The following is a 16,755-nucleotide window of genomic DNA, read 5'->3' on the forward strand; positions in this document are numbered from 1 at the left end:
CTTCCACTCCTCTCAAAAATCATAGAAAAATTTGTTTCCACCCAAATCCACGATCACCTGAAATCTTCCAGCCTCTATGAGAAGTTTCAGTCAGGGTTCCGCTCTCCTGTTGTTGATTGTTGTTTTATGCTTTTTGTTTAACCTCTGTGGCACTTTGAGATTTGTTTACAAATGTAAAGTGCAATATAAATAAAATGACTGACTGACAAAAAAGCAGACAAAAGGAAAATCAATAAATAGACTAACAAACATGATGGGAGAGGACCGAGCAGGGGCAAGACCTGACAGTCTGATTTTGAACTTTTGCTGAAAACCAAATTGCCCTCCGGGGACATTAAAGATTTTCAATCAATCACTTATGGTTTTGATTTATTAATCAAATTAATCCGGATAGAATAACTACATTAATGTAAACTCTTAAAATGTACAATGTGATATATAACACATATCTGTTAATTTTAAAATAATGCACTAATTCTGAGGGATTATGGGTAAACTTAGCCTCTGGTGATACTGATTGGTTGACAAATTTATTCTATGTAAAAACCAACAGAAGTGAATCAATGTAACGTGTGCTGGTGTTTACAAATAAATGTGCTTTTGTAAAAAAAAAAAGGCATTTGTAAAGCCGAATAGTCTGTTAAATTGTAATGAAGAATTTTCAATATCCCGCTAGACAGCGGATAAGCACATGCGTGATGACGTCACAACTCTATCCGGTTAGGGAGAAGTGATTTCTCTCAATAACAAGAACTGTAAAAAAAAAAAAAAAACTTTCTCGTGTGGTTGGAAATCAAATAATAGTGAAAACATGTTCATTGTGCCAAGAATGTTGGTATTTTGGTTGTCAAACTTTGAGGTGTGGTGTCATAACAACAGATCGATCAGTCGCTCCGTGAGGTGTCATAACAACCGATCGGTTAGTCACTCCGTGCGGTGTCATAACAACGGATCAATCAGTCGTTCCGTGCGGTGTCATAACAACCGATCAGTTAGTCACTCCGTGCGGTGTCATAACAACAGATCGATCAGTCGTTCCGTGAGGTTTCATAACAACAGATCGGTTAGTCACTCCGTGCGGTGTCATAACAACCGATCGGTCACTCCGTGCGGTGTCATAACAACAGATCGATCAGTCGCCCCGTGAGTTGTCATAACAACCGATCAGTTAGTCACTCCATGTGGTGTCATAACAAGGGATCAATCAGTCGCTCCGTGAGGTGTCATAACAACCGATCGGTTAGTCACTCCGTGAGGTGTCATAACAACCGATCGGTTAGTCACTCCGTGCGGTGTCATAACAACAGATCGATCAGTCGCTCTGTGAGGTGTCATAACAACAGATCGATCAGTCGCTCCATGAGGTGTCATAACAACCGATCATTTAGTCGCTCTGTGAGGTGTCATAACAACCGATCGGTTAGTCACTCCGTGCGGTGTCATAACAACGGATCAATCAGTCATTCCGTGCGGTGTCATAACAACAGATCGATCAGTCGTTCCGTGAGGTGTCATAACAACAGATCGGTTAGTCACTCCGTGCGGTGTCATAACAACCGATCGGTCACTCCGTGCGGTGTCATAACAACAGATCGATCAGTCGCCCCTTGAGTTGTCATAACAACCGATCAGTTAGTCACTCCATGTGGTGTCATAACAAGGGATCAATCAGTCGCTCCGTGAGGTGTCATAACAACCGATCGGTTAGTCACTCCGTGCCGTGTCATAACAACAGATCGATCAGTCGCTCCGTGAGGTGTCATAACAACAGATCGATCAGTCGCTCCATGAGGTGTCATAACAACCGATCATTTAGTCGCTCTGTGAGGTGTCATAACAACCGATCGGTTAGTCACTCCGAGCGGTGTCATAACAACAGATCGATCAGTTGCTCCGTGAGGTGTCATAACAACAGATCAATCAGTCGCTCCATGAGGTGTCTCAACAACCAATCGGTTAGTCACTCCGTGCGGTGTCATAACAACAGATCGATCAGTCGCTCCGTGCGGTGTCATAACAACAGAACAATCAGTCGCTCCGTGAGGTGTCTCAACAACCAATCGGTTAGTCACTCCGTGCGGTGTCATAACAACAGATCGATCAGTCGCTCCGTGCGGTGTCATAACAACAGAACAATCAGTCGCTCCGTGAGGTGTCTCAACAACCAATCGGTTAGTCGCTCCGTGTGGTGTCATAACAATGGATCTGTTAAGCCTGGCTCACATGGCAAGATAAGTAGGCCGATATCGGACCCGATCTTCCCCTTCCGACAATCGTGATGACGCTAAAGATAATCTTATCAGATATTCCTGCCGTGTGTGGTGTGTTACGAGCGCTCTGATCTGCTCGGAAGGATGTCAGGGGCGCTTTGATCACAAATCGGGGATATTCAACATGTTGGATTGTCTTGGCTCGATATCGCAGTGTGTGTTGTGTCCCCCGACCACAAACGAGCACACAGCCTGCTGAATGTGACATGTAGCCAAACAGAAAGCGAGATGACGGATGCACAGAGCAAAATTTTAAATTTTCAGGTCCCACGCATTTGGCGTGGGACTCAACATATTGTCACACTATCATGCTAATGCATGATATTCTAACGTATTTCACCACTATGACCTGCAAGACAAAATTCGGGGGAAAGTAACTGAGCGTATCCCAACTTGAGAGCTCTGATGTGTACAGATATATCAAGATTTTGTAGAGTTCCTGTTTTGTTTGTATTTGATTCATAAATACCTGCGTTGCTCGTGCTCCTCAATTTACCAGCTGCTTTTGACACTGTGGAACATGGGATCCTCCTAGCATGACTGGAACAGTGGGTGGGCATTACAGGCTCTGTTCTCTCGGTCATATTTGACTGAGTTTTTCCTGTGCAGCTTGATGAATTTACTTCATCCACAGCCCCTCTCGTCACTGGGGTCCCTCGAGGCTCCATCCTCGGGCCGATTGTTTTCCTCCTGTATACGAGGTCTGTCCATAAAGTATAGGTCTTTTTTATTTTTTTCAAAAACTATATGGATTTCATTCATATGTTTTTATGTCAGACATGCTTGAACCCTCGTGCGCATGCGTGAGTTTTTCCACGCCTGTCGGTGACGTCATTCGCCTGTGAGCACTCCTTGTGGGAGGAGTCGTCCAGCCCCTCGTCGGAATTCCTTTGTCTGAGAAGTTGCTGAGAGACTGGCGCTTTGTTTGATCAAAATTTTTTCTAAACCTGTGAGACACATCGAAGTGGACACGGTTCGAAAAATTAAGCTGGTTTTCAGTGAAAATTTTAACGGCTGATGAGAGATTTTGAGGTTACACTGTTGCTTTAAGGACTTTTCACGGTGCGAGACGTCATGCAGCGCTCTCAGGCGGCGTCATCAGCCTGTTTCAAGCTGAAAACCTCCACATTTCAGGCTCTATTGATCCAGGACGTCGTGAGAGAACAGAGAAGTTTCAGAAGAAGTCGGTTTCAGCATTTTATCCGGATATTCCACTGTTAAAGGAGATTTTTTTAATGAAAGACGTGCGGACGGGTCCGCGCGGCGGCTGCGAGCCGACGCGACGCTCCGCCACAGGAAAAACACCTCTGTTGGAAGCCTTAAGGACAAGTTGGAACATGTCCAGCTGTTAAACAATTTCTCATATACTCACTCCACTGAAAGCCATCAAAAGCCGCCTGGATTTTACAAATGGTTATCAACACGGAGGTGTTTTTCCTGTGCCGCCGCTCCGCGTCGGCTGCGTCCCGACACGCGGACCCGTCCGCACGTCTTTCATTAAAAAAATCTCCTTTAACAGTGGAATATCCGGATAAAATGCTGAAATCGACTTCTTCTGAAACTTCTCTGTTCTCTCACGACGTCCTGGATCAATAGAGCCTGAAATGTGGAGGTTTTAAGCTTGAAACAGGCTGATGACGGCGCCTGAGAGCGCTGAGCGACGTCTCGCACTGTGGGAAGTCCTTAAAGCGACAGTATCACCTCAAAATCTCTCATCAGCCGTTAAAATTTTCACTGAAAACCAGCTTAATTTTTCGAACCGTGTCCACTTCGATGTGTCTCACAGGTTTAGAAAAAATTTTGATCAAACAAAGCGCCAGTCTCTCAGCAACTTCTCAGACAAAGGAATTCCGACGAGGGGCTGGACGACTCCTCCCACAAGGAGTGCTCACAGGCGAATGACGTCACCGACAGGCGTGGAAAAACTCACGCATGCGCACGAGGGTTCAAGCATGTCTGACGTAAAAACATATGAATGAAATCCATATAGTTTTTGAAAAAAATTAAAAGGACCTATACTTTATGGACAGACCTCGTATGTTGCCATTGGGGTTATTTTTTAGAAAATATAATCTTTCTTTTCATTGTTATGCCAATGATGTTCAGATTTATCTGCCTTTAACATTAAAATCCAATGGCTCCGTACAGTCATTGCTTGATTGTCTAATTTTTTTAACGGTGGGAGAGTGAGCTCCCCCTCAAAGAACAAATGAATAGCTGTGACACCCCCGACACACATACACACAATTTCAACATCTTTGTGTGTTTTTTTATTCTTTTACACATCTTAAACAGATAGTATTTGTGCTTTTTTAAGGAACTGTCTATGTATTTACACATTTTACACCCTTTTCAAACATTTTAAACATGTTTTTAAACTTGTTTTTAATGCCCTTTCAATGCTCCCTGTAATATCTGCACGGCCCAGCAGGAGACCTCAGCCAACACATTGGGATGATATGGACGGTGACTATTGCCTGGTCCAGCCTACAGGAGACCCTTTACCTTCCTGGAATGTATCAGAATCTTGTACTTTTGTTTGCTTTGGTTATGATCAGTTTGACACTTTAACAGCTGGTTAACTGTGTGGGGAGGTGATGGTCTAGTGCAGGGGTGGCCAAGTTCGGTCCTCGAGAGCCACGTTCCTGACACTCTTAGTTGTCTCCCTGCTCCAATACACCTGAATCCAATGAAAAAAGTCTTTCATTGGATTCAGGTGTATTGGAGCAGGGAGACAACTAAGAGTGTCAGGAAGGTGGCTCTCAAGGACCGAACTTGGCTACCCCTGGTCTAGTGTTTAAGCAGTGTGCTTGAGATCTGAGGATCCTCAGTTCAAACCCGTCTGGCCAGTAAATCTCTAAGGGCCCTTGGGCAAGGTCCTTATTCCCCAATTTACTCTTGGTATGTAGTGAATGCCTTGCATGGCAGCACCCTGACATTGTGTGTGTGTGTGAGAGTGTGAGTTAATGGGTGATGATGACGGTGTGCAGAGGGTGACTGGCATTGTCCATAATGTCCATCAGTTTGTCCAGTCTTCTATTCTCTGCCACATCACCAGAGAGTCCAGCTTCATGCCAACCACAGAGCCAGCCCGCCTAATCAGTTTGTCCAGCCTGGATGTGTCCTTCTTGGATGTGCTGCCCCCCCCAGTATATCATGGTGTAAAAGAGGATGTTGGCAACTACGGACTGGTAGAACATCAACAGGAGTTTCCTTCAGATGTTAAATGACCACAGCCTCCTCAGGAAGTCCAGCCTGCTCTGTCCCATCCTGTACATGTGGTTTGTGTGGGTTGTCCAGTCCAGTTTGCTGTCCAGCCACAGCCCTGAGGTACTGATAGGAATCCACAGCCTCCACCTCAACTCCCTGGATCAGAACTGGTCGAGGACTTGGTCTGGACTTCCCAAAGTCAATGACCAGCTCCTTTGTCTTTGAGGTGCTGAGCTGTAGATGGTTTGTGTGGCACCAGGCAGGAAAGTCCCTCACTAGGCTCCTGTACTCCTCCTCGCTGTCATCCCTGATGCATTGAACAATGGCTGTGTCATCTGTGAACTTCTGGATGTGACACAGCTCAGCGTTGTAGCAGACGTCTGATGTGTACAGGGTGAAGAGAAGAGGGGCTAGCACCGTGCCCTGGGGCGCTCCAGTGCTGCTGATCACAGTGTCAGACATGGTGTCCTTCAGCCTGACATATTGCAGCCTGTCAATGAGGTAGCTTGAGATCCAAGTGACCAGGCAGGGGTCGACTCGCATCATGTTCAGTTTGTCCTGATGCACAAGGGGCTGGATGGTGTTGAAGCCACTCATGAAATCCAGGAAGAGAATCCTCACTGTGCTGTTTCCCTTAACCAGTGGGGGAGGAGGAGGAGGGGGCTACTGCTGTGATGTCTGGGGGGAGGTGTGCTGAGGGAAGAAGTAGATGTGTCTGCAGTGAGGGAGAGGGTGGGGAGCACAGGTTGGATGAGCCGGTTGAAGAAGGTGCTAAGTTTGTTTGCCCTCTCCATTGCCCCCCTGTGACCCCTTTCACACGGGGCCTGCTTCGAGTTGGTTCATGTGGCGTCATGACAACGCAGGAATGTCTGCGTCAGGTGCGCGCAGCAGGGGAGCAGAGAGGAGGTGAGGGTGCAGAGGAGGTGCTGCAGACAGACTCAGCTGCAGCCAGTCTGTGTGCGCTCTGATTTCTCTTCTAGTTTCTATGTCTTGTGGTGAGCTGCAGGTCTGTGCTCTGAGTTGTGTTATAGTTTATCTTCCTTCCTGTGACCGGGAGATGCAGCTGGCTTTCGCGTGTTCGTGCACGAACCATCCGTGAGTGGACATGGAGAAGTCCAGAGTTTATACTGGATGTGGACATGTCCTGTCTCTGGCAGTCAGTCTGTGAGCAGGACTTATTTATGGACTTTAACACAATCAGAGAGAACTTGACAAGGTGAGCACAATGATCAGCAGTCAGGCAGCAATCTGAGCTTTTTTTTTTTAATTGTTCACATGTGCAGTGTAGTTTTACTGCATTGTGTACACGTATAAAATGTTTGTGTCAACAATCCTGCATGATTTAATGCTCGGGAACAATAGAACACAGCAGGAATCATCAACTGGCGTCGGGTAACATTGTATTGTGTGGGTGTGGCATCCAGTCACGTTAAGTACCGTCACGTTGCCTGGACTTGCATTGAAACCACTTCCTTTCTGTGTCCTGTCCTCGGTGCAGAAAAAATTAAACATGTTTAATTTTCCGATTCACTTTGTCCTTTGCATCCGTCATGGTGTTCTGGCATTAAGCTTCATCATCTCTGCACTAGGTTGCATCCATGTGGCATCGTCATGACGCCGCACGACACAACTCAAAGTGGGCCCGGTGTGAAAGGGGCTTTTTTGTTATGGTCTGTGATGGTTTTCACACCTTCTCAGACCTTCATGTTGTTTTCTTTCAGCTTCTGCTCCACCTTTCTCCTGTAGCTGTCTTTTGCTTCCCTCAAGCGTTGTTTCACCTCTCACTGTGCTGCCTTTGTTTCCTCCATGTCTCTGCTCCTGAAGACGTCCTTCTTCATGTTGAGGACAGCTTTGACTTCCTATGTTACCCATGGTTGGGTAACATGATTTAAGGTTGTCAGTCCTCCTAACCTCAGTGGTGGGCACAGTTCCGCTAATCCACTAACCACTAATTATCAAAGCTAATGTTTTCATTATCAGATTAGCATTTCAGATAATTTTGAAAACCATCAGCAATTTTTAGACTACTAACATTTTTGCAAGCGTGGTGAACAAAGCTTAACAGTTACAAACATTTATAAAGTCTGATATAAAATATTTATGTACCTACCTGTTAAATGTTTTGTAACAGATGAACAGTTCTAAAGGAGAACTGGTCATAGATAAGACAGCAAAAGAAAACAAAAAAGATTATTTCTTTTGACCCCATATTGATTTGCTGGCAATATCACCCAAGTCATCTAGAGGTATAAGTTTTAACTTATGGTTAAAATTTTAACCAAACTAATTTCTGTTGGGAAGGTGTCGTAGCACGGACCCACAACAGGGGGCGCAAATGAACGGACAATGATTAAGCCAAAAAGTAACAATTTAATGTTGTGATAATACACAACTAAATGTACAGAAATTTGCACAGTCAATAAACACCAGGTGACGTGTGGGCAGGCTCGAAGATAGAAGACCCCTGATGAGAGAGAAGCCGCGTCCCACACGGCTTCCACCACCAACGGCCTGAAGAACACCGGAGCCGCCAAGTCCCGAGTCCCCAGGTGGCCTCTGTCTTCGGCTGTCGACCCTGGTACTGCTGGCAGAAAGCAGAAATAAGATGTATGAGTGTGAGTCCGCACACTCAGTAATTCACAGTCCATACACAGTTAGGAGGGAGCACCTCCACCTCCAATCACACACTCGTACAGCTCCTGGTTCAACCACTTATCTGGGTTGGGATGTGAGGCGAAGCCGTCGCTGTCACACCAAACACCAATCCCTCAGACAAGGAAACACTCCAGGAAAATGGCTGTAACAGAAGTTCAGGTTAAACACACAAAGTGTCTGTCAGCAGAGAAATTACCTTTGTAATGGTAGTCGATTTCTCGGCGGGGAGGTGGAGTTGCAGTCCGGCTTAAGTAGTGGTGTAGATGAGTGACAGCTGGTGTGATGAGTGACAGCTGTCACTTCCTCTGGGTCTGGCGCCCTCTCGTGCTTGGAGCCCGCACTCCAAGCAGGGCGCCCTCTGGTGGTAGTGGGCCAGCAGTACCTCCTCTTCAGCGGCCCACATAACAATTTCAGACAAGTTATTTAAATTAATGTCACCTCTGAAATTTTATAAAGTGAAAATATCAAATATGTGTTTTAGTTTTAAAGTAATGCACTAATTTTGAAGGTTTTAGTGTGGACATGCTGTCCAGTGCATTATGGGTAATCTCAGTGCATTCACAACAGGAGAAATGCATTTGAGACGCTCTGACCAGGCTCCACACGGACAACAGCATTAAACCCTTTGTATATTGTGCCTAAAACTCTTGTAAATATATTCTCTGGGTTTATAGACGTTGTTATTGTGTTTGTTTTATGGAAAAATGCCAGAAGAAGCTCAGGTTGCTTCTCCATTATTTTCAACTGGATCATTGTGAGCTGCAATCTCTTCCTGTTTGCTCTTTAACGTCTTGCTTATGCCAAACACTGTCTGTCGTCTTTGTTCCAGAGTAATATATATAAGATGTCTCAAATTCAGTTTGCGTTTATTAAATTCCACTCAGATTAAAAGTAGCAGACACGTATTATTTATTTGGAATATTTGTTTTGGCAAGTTTTCAGTCTCTACTGCCATCTCCTAGCCAGCAGTGTTCATGGCAGTATTCACCCTAAGTACTTAGATATCCCATAATCCTTTGCATGCCTGAGAGTTGTTGCAGCTTCTTGATGCAGCTGATGAAATGAAATAAAAATGTACATTTTGGTTGTATAATGTTCATTTATAATTGTCGTCATGTTTCACCCTGTGCTGTTTAAACTGCAGCAACTCTGTGGTGCGCAAAGGATTATGGGTTAGGGTCTGAGCATCTGGGCACCAGTAGATGGCAGTGTTCTATGCATTTTGACCCTGGTTATATCAGACAGTTGTCTAATCACAACTCAACTTTTGTCTTTTGCAAATGGCTTTTTTTTTACAGATAAAAAAAAATGGCATATTTTACAAGAGCACATTTATATGTAAACACCAACACACACGTTACACTAACTTGTTGTTTTTTACATAGGAGGCTCATTTTACCCATAATCCCTTTGGCATCTGTCTGTGTTTGTTACAAAACTTCAGAATTAGTGCATTGTTTAAAATTAAAAGATTTGTGTTATATTTTAACTTTGTACAAATGACAGAATTGGCATGAATAGAGTTATTTTATCCTGATTAATTTATTTGATTTATAAATCAAAACCATAAGTCTAAATAGCTTTATTTTCCAAGACCTCTGCCTCACGGCAGGACTGCTGTATGCTATTAAAGAATAATTGTGTGTGTCCTCTCAACTGTTTCACTGCTGCAAAATATGTAGTAAACAGGCGCTTCCAGCAGTAAAGTGGGCGCACAAGGACAGAAGTGCAGACTCATTGTTTGGGTTTGTGATTGTAGTGTTAAAACTCAAAATCAGGTTGTTAGTAGTTGCAAGTGTACCAGAGACAGTACTGAAAGTTATTGGTTAGCTGTAGCTTCCGATAATTTTTTGGGGTGGTTTACCGGTTTAGCTTCATAAAAGATAACTTTCCAGTTAGCTGATTAGCTGGTATCGAAGCTAACTTTTTGCTTAGCTGTGCCCACCACTGGCTAACCTGCGTGTCTTTGGATGTGGGTGGAAGCTGAAGCACCCAGAGGAAACCCACACAAATATGGGGAGAACATGCAAACTCCACACAGAAAGACCACAGGTGGGAATCGAACCTGTGACCTTCTTGCTGTGAGGCAACAGTGAAGGTGATGGTCTAGTGGTTAAGCGTTGGGCTTGAGACCAGAGGATCCTCTGTTCAAATCCCAGCCTGACCGGAAAATCACTAGGGGCCCTTGGGCAAGGTCCTTAATCCCCTCGTTGCTCCTGGTGTGTTGTGAGCGCATTGTATGGCAGCAGCCTGACATTGGGGTGAATGTGAGGCATTATTGTAAAGCGCTTTGAGCATCTGATCAGATGCAGATACGCGCTATATAAATGCAGTCCATTTAACAGTGCTAACCACTAATCCACCATACTGCCCAACCAGGTTTCAATGACTATTTATTGTCAATATGTGGAAACATCAAGACAGTGTGGAAGCCAAGTAGTTATTGCATTTGTTCCAAGACCACAAGATTCCTGTTTCAAGCCTACACCTGCCCCCTGTGTCACAGGGATTTGTGCCAAAGACACGTGAATCCATATCAGATCTGTAATGTGGAAATATCACATTAACCACTGAGGAATTATGGCTGTTTTTCTGCACCGTTGCTCTACGTCTTTATGTTTTTCCAAATTTCATGTGTTTTGTCTTCTTGCCAGAGGGAGAAGCAGCAAGAGGAGAAGGCAGAAGAGGATGTCCACTTAATGGAGTTTGTTCGGGTCCGACAGAACCTGAGGAAAATCCACAATAAGGCCACCAACCGCTGAAGTATAAAAATTATTCAAAGGACAAACACCAGCTATGGACTTGTTTTTGAGAGGGTCTCTGTGGGTGAACATTGGTGTTTCTGAGCATATGATTGATGTATATTTGATATGTTGTCATCTGTCATTTGTATAAAAATGTTTTGTTGTGTCAAAATAAGTTATTCTCATGATGATGAATTCATACATCACATTTCTTTGTATTATCAGCTCATAAAAATATGAATGTTTCCGTTTGAATGTGATGATTAAGTGTGACACACACACACACAGAGACACACACAGACAAACAAACACAGACACACACAGACAGACAGATACACACAAACACACACACATAGAGACACACACACACACAGGCAGACAGACAGACACGCGCACACACACAGACCAGGCCCGGCACCAGAAAAAAAATATTGAGGGGGCGATGAGTTTATCACAGGGGGCGGGGTCGCCCCCCTCCCACAAAAAAGTGCGCACCGGAGGGTACCTGCCTCTGAGCGTGCGTAATGAATTGGGTGCGCTCCTAGAAAGCTCGTGTATTTAGGCTACACCGTTGTAAGAGACTGACTAAGAGTAAAGAGTGATGACAGTATTTTTTAATTATTATTTGAACGTATAGACCCTCGGTCAAGTGATCTCCTACATACCACAAAACCAAACCAACAACTGATCTGAGAAATGACATGAGATAGTAGATTAACCCCACATAAACCTTTCATGTAGATATATAGTGGTCCCTCGTTTATCGCGGGAGTTATGTTCTAAAAATAGCCCGCAATAGGCGAAATCCGTGAAGTAGTCAGCGTTATTTTTTACAAATATTATAGATGTTTTAAGGCTGTAAAACCCCTCACTACACACTTTGTACACTTTTCTCAAACAGGCATTAACATTTTCTCACTTTTCTCTCGTGTGTAAACACTCTCAAAGTTCAAACCTTAGTAGAAAAATAAGACCAACCTCTTTTCAGGCCCAAACATTTGTTTGAGAAATAAAAATAGAACGTTTTCCTATAAATAATTATGATGGCTTTTAGAACTAACAAATTTAATTTTAACGATCAACCTACGAGGGTTAGGGACACATAAGAAATTATTAATAGTGACTGACCAGTATTTCACAGTTCCTCTGATCACGCCTCTTCATCCTGGCGCTGCGCCACTGTCACGCCTTTTTCCACTGAGTCACCCCTCGCTGCAGGTGTCTTTTTCCGAGTGAAGAACACAGTTATGGGTAGTTGTTGGAGCTTTTTTTTCTTCTGGGCGAGAAGATTCTTATAAACACACACGCAGAACACAATGCGCGTGCTTTTCCTTCGCGGTGCCGCAACAGGTGTCATCTCGACAGAACACCAGCCTGCTTGATGAGGACGCAGAGCACAATGTGCTGTTAAAAAAAAAAAGCATGCAAAATTGGACTAAGAAAATCCGTGAAACTGCGAGGCGCTATATTTTCCAGTATTTCTTTTTCTTTCTTTTTTATTTTTATTTTTGATAACTCTCATATCCGAGGGGATGAGGTTGATGAGGAGATTGGTGATGTTTGGAATCTTCACTGCATAGTTGTGACACAGATGAACCAGAAGCAGCGATTTAAGCTGGTGACTGGATGTCTTTGGTTCCAGGACTCTCTGGAGGATCCTTGAGTACTGTGGCAGTGACTCTGTCCCAAATGAGGGTTATTACGTGTCTCGACAGGTCCTGTCAGCTGACACCCCTCAGTGCTGAGGACATGTCCACATACCACCTGGTTATGGTGGATCGACAGATATTTTCAGGAGATGGGGACGGACCAATGGTCTTCCTGGATGGTTGGCAACCAGGACACAGGGCGGATCCACCTGTGCAGGACCTCAGATCTGATGATGGACAGATTCTGTTTTTTAACTGGGAGCACATGGTTCAGCTGGAATCCAGCCTGGAGCTCCTGATAGCAGAGACACCAGGAGACAGCAGCTGCACAGACTTGTCCCTGATTGTTTTCACTGTGACGCAAACTAAACCGTGGACAAAGAGCACTTTGTTGTTAGTTTGGTGTTTCACAGCGTTAAGCTAAATGTCAGAACGTGGTGTCCCGTTTGGTGCCAGATCAACACCGCCGGCACACAGAACTCAAAGGTGTCGGTGACGTCAGCGTTAGAAAGTCACAGCCCAGAACCTGTTAGGTTCACGGTTACAGAGAAAGAGCTCCAGGCACCTCAACTTGATCACTGCCACGATTCACAAACACACGCATGTGAGCATGTGTGCGCACGCGCGCACACACACACACACACACACACACAGATTGCTGCATTCACGCACATATGCAAGCACATACATGCAGCGAGTATGTGGAGATTGTAGTAATGATCCCTGAGCATGAACCAGGTTTGTTTGCTTAAGTTTCACCCATAGTGTCCCTCTTCCTGTCAGGGCTCATCAAATGAAAATACATGCAGCTCTCACAGCTCTGTGTGTGTGTGTGTGTGTGTGTGTGTGTGTGTGTGTGTGTGTGTGTGTGTGGTAATGTTGAGTCATCAAAGAAAATTCCCAACTTACGTGCAGAAGTGTTGCAATGAGTTTCTTCAGCGTGTAGGCGTCACAGAGGAAAGCAACAGAAAGTCCTCAACGGCAGTGGCACTGAACGAGCAGCAGGAAGTCCTCAACGGGCAGTCCTACTGAACGAGCAGCAAAAAGTCCTCAGCGGGCAGTCCTAGTGGACGAGCAACAAAAAGTCCTCAACGGGCAGTCCTACTGGACGAGCAGCAAAAAGTCCTCAACGGGCAGTCCTACTGGACGAGCAGCAGAAAGTCCTCAGCAGGCAGTCCTACTGGACGAGCAGCAGAAAGTCCTCAGCAGGCAGTCCTACTGAACGAGCAGCAAAAAGTCCTCAACGGGCAGTCCTACTGGACGAGCAGCAGAAAGTCCTCAGCAGGCAGTCCTACTGGACGAGCAGCAGAAAGTCCTCAGCAGGCAGTCCTACTGAACGAGCAGCAAAAAGTCCTCAACGGGCAGTCCTACTGGACGAGCAGCAGAAAGTCCTCAGCAGGCAGTCCTACTGGACGAGCAGCAGAACGTCCTCAGCAGGCAGTCCTACTGAACGAGCAGCAAAAAGTCCTCAACGGGCAGTCCTACTGGACGAGCAGCAGAAAGTCCTCAACAGCAGTCCTACTGGACAGGCAGCAGAAAATCCTCAACAGTCAGTCCTACTGAACGAGCAGCATAAAGTCCTCAACGGGCAGTCCTACTGGACGAGCAGCAGAAAGTCCTCAACAGCAGTCCTACTGGACGAGCAGCAGAAAGTCCTCAACAGCAGTCCTACTGGACAGGCAGCAGAAAATCCTCAGCAGGCAGTCCTACTGGACAAGCAGCAGGAAGTCCTCAACAGGCAGTCCTACTGAACGAGCAGCAGGAAGTTTCTGGTCTGACGTGTGAGAAGATGAAGGGGAACTTTGTGGGCGACTGTTTGTGCAGCCTGATGTGTGCAGGCGTCTTCTTAGCGGGTGAGTCCGGAGGCCTCCTGTTGGTGTGTTTATCTGGAGGTTTGTTTGTTAGCTTGCGGATGAAAATGCTGATCAAAGGCATTGTGTTAAACGACCGTTTGAGAGTTGGTAGGTCACAGACATGTGTCCTGATTGGCTCATTATGTTCTGTCTCCTTGTCTAGGCTGCACCGTTCTCCTGGTCATCGCATTCCCGATTGTCCAGATCGCTGTTGGTACGTGAACCAAAAACATTCATCAGAAACAGCCTAAGCCTTGTTTTTAACGCTGCCTCAGTGAAAGTTATTTGTTAGAGATTTTTTTAGTTTCGTGAGCCTTTGATTTATTTAGTGTTTTGATGAGATGTTCTTGAGATCCTGGTCTAGATGCAGAAACAGAGTTTGGGTTAAAATAGTCACTTTAAAGCTGGTGAGCAGTTCAGACTAGAGATGATACTGATCCCTCGTGGTGGACTGCTGCCTGTGCACTCTGAGTGCTGCTGCAGTTCCTGGAACCAGCTGTGTGTCCTGTGTGAACCATGGTCAGCTCCATGTTTCCAAATCTGCGTGTGTGTGTGTGTGTGTGTGTATAGGAGCAGTGTACATGTACGAGTGTCCAGTGGCACCAGTGATCCCGGTACACGTGATGGTGTGTGGAATTTGGGCCCTGCTGATGATGAGTCTGTTTGCTCTGCCTAAACTTCTGGGCTCAAACACAGAGACGCCGAGGAGCTGGGTCTGGACTGTGTGGATCACCACCCTGGTCCTGCTCTTCTTCATCTGGTTCATCTATGGTGAGTCTGTGTATGTGTGTGTGTGTGTGTGTGTGTGTGTGTGTGTGTGTGTGTGTGTGTGTGTGTGTGTGTGTGTGTGTGTAAAAAGACAACATAACAATAATATGAGCAAAGCGTCGTGCAGCGGCGCAAAGCTCACTCATGGTACAGGGTGTCCTAAACAGGAAGTGCCAATTTTCAAATCCACAGTAAAACAGGAAATGTTCAAATGTCAAACACTTCCTGGATTGACAGACGAGATCCCATGGAATCTCGCGGGAACTCAGTGGCAAGCTCACACTCAAACAGGAAGTGCCAACTTTTCAGCCACAGTGAAACAGGATTGAACACTTCCTGGCATGGGTGGAGCTACAGCGGAGGCCGGGGTTTCACTGGACCCCCCTGAACTCTGATTGGACACAGATGATTGACATGTCACGGCACCACACGTCTGGTTGAAGGATGTGCATTTTCTAATCAGTGAGTCACATTGACTGCTAGGTTCCTCCTGTCCAGTAGTTGGTGCTGTGTACCACAAAAAGTTATAATCCACCTTAGTAGAAGAAGAAAAATGTTTGCTTCAAATTTGAACTGAACACGTTGTTTGAACTATGGACTTCTAGTAATCACACCAAACTTATATTGGTGAGTAAACAGCCATATTTTATGCCAGAAATGAGGTCCAGGTTGTTAAAAGCAGCATTTCTCCTTTAATTCGGGTTGTCTTATATACACATTTAAGCTAACAGACAGCAGCTGCTTCATGCTGTGTTGGCTTATTAGTGCAGCAGATAACTGAAACAATCCATCAAATGGTGATACAAGCATCACATGTAGCACACATACAGCTGGAGCAAAATTAATGGAGCAACTTTAACTTTTGACCCTTGTACAAACTGAAACTGAACTTTGACACTATTCTTGCTGCTTTTACCTCATAACTCCGTAATATTCAGTCACAGATGATCCAAACAATACCTTTTTGGAATCTTTATAATTAGGCAAATAATATGGTGTAGTTTTCTATATGGTTGGAGCATCTTTTAATTTTGACCCCTGTGTAATTCTTCAATTGACCCCTACCTGGCTGCCTACTGATTGGCCACTTGAAAATTCAAGTGGCCAATCAGTTTTGTTGGTTTTTTTAAAGAGTTCATGTCTATGGATTATTTGTGCCAAATTTGATGCTTGTACAGTAGTGTTCAGAATAATAGTAGTGCTATGTGACTAAAAAGATTAATCCAGGTTTTGAGTATATTTCTTATTGTTACATGGGAAACAAGGTACCAGTAGATTCAGTAGATTCTCACAAATCCAACAAGACCAAGCATCCATGATATGCACACTCTTAAGGCTATGAAATTGGGCTATTAGTAAAAAAAAAAGTAGAAAAGGGGGTGTTCACAATAATAGTAGCATCTGCTGTTGACGCTACAAACTCAAAACTATTATGTTCAAACTGCTTTTTTATCAATCCTGTGAATCACTAAACTAGTATTTAGTTGTATAACCACAGTTTTTCATGATTTCTTCACATCTGCAAGGCATTAATTTTGTTGGTTAGGAACCAAGATTTTGCTTGTTTACTAGTGTGCTTGGGGTCATTGTCTTGTTGAAACACCCA

General features: G+C 44.8%; 2 protein-coding genes across 2 annotated transcripts in view; both read left to right on the forward strand.

The window, feature by feature from the left end:
- si:ch211-218o21.4 overlaps nucleotides 1–12,756 on the forward strand; it is a 66,337-nt gene extending 53,581 nt beyond the window's left edge. The window contains exons 5-6 of the mRNA XM_034173127.1: nucleotides 10,790–10,898; nucleotides 12,746–12,756. Of these exons, the coding sequence (XP_034029018.1) occupies nucleotides 10,790–10,897 (108 nt within the window). The 3' untranslated portion in view covers nucleotide 10,898; nucleotides 12,746–12,756. The remainder of the gene's footprint in view (nucleotides 1–10,789; nucleotides 10,899–12,745) is intronic.
- The window catches only part of LOC117511519, a 29,541-nt gene continuing 25,354 nt past the window's right edge, over nucleotides 12,569–16,755 (forward strand). The window contains exons 1-6 of the mRNA XM_034171530.1: nucleotides 12,569–12,883; nucleotides 12,985–13,132; nucleotides 13,628–14,077; nucleotides 14,121–14,381; nucleotides 14,545–14,595; nucleotides 14,952–15,152. Coding sequence (XP_034027421.1) covers nucleotides 12,569–12,883; nucleotides 12,985–13,132; nucleotides 13,628–14,077; nucleotides 14,121–14,381; nucleotides 14,545–14,595; nucleotides 14,952–15,152 — 1,426 coding nt within the window. The remainder of the gene's footprint in view (nucleotides 12,884–12,984; nucleotides 13,133–13,627; nucleotides 14,078–14,120; nucleotides 14,382–14,544; nucleotides 14,596–14,951; nucleotides 15,153–16,755) is intronic.

Source organism: Thalassophryne amazonica, chromosome 6 (assembly GCF_902500255.1).
Source record: "Thalassophryne amazonica chromosome 6, fThaAma1.1, whole genome shotgun sequence".
In the NCBI taxonomy this organism is placed as follows: Eukaryota; Metazoa; Chordata; class Actinopteri; order Batrachoidiformes; family Batrachoididae; genus Thalassophryne; species Thalassophryne amazonica.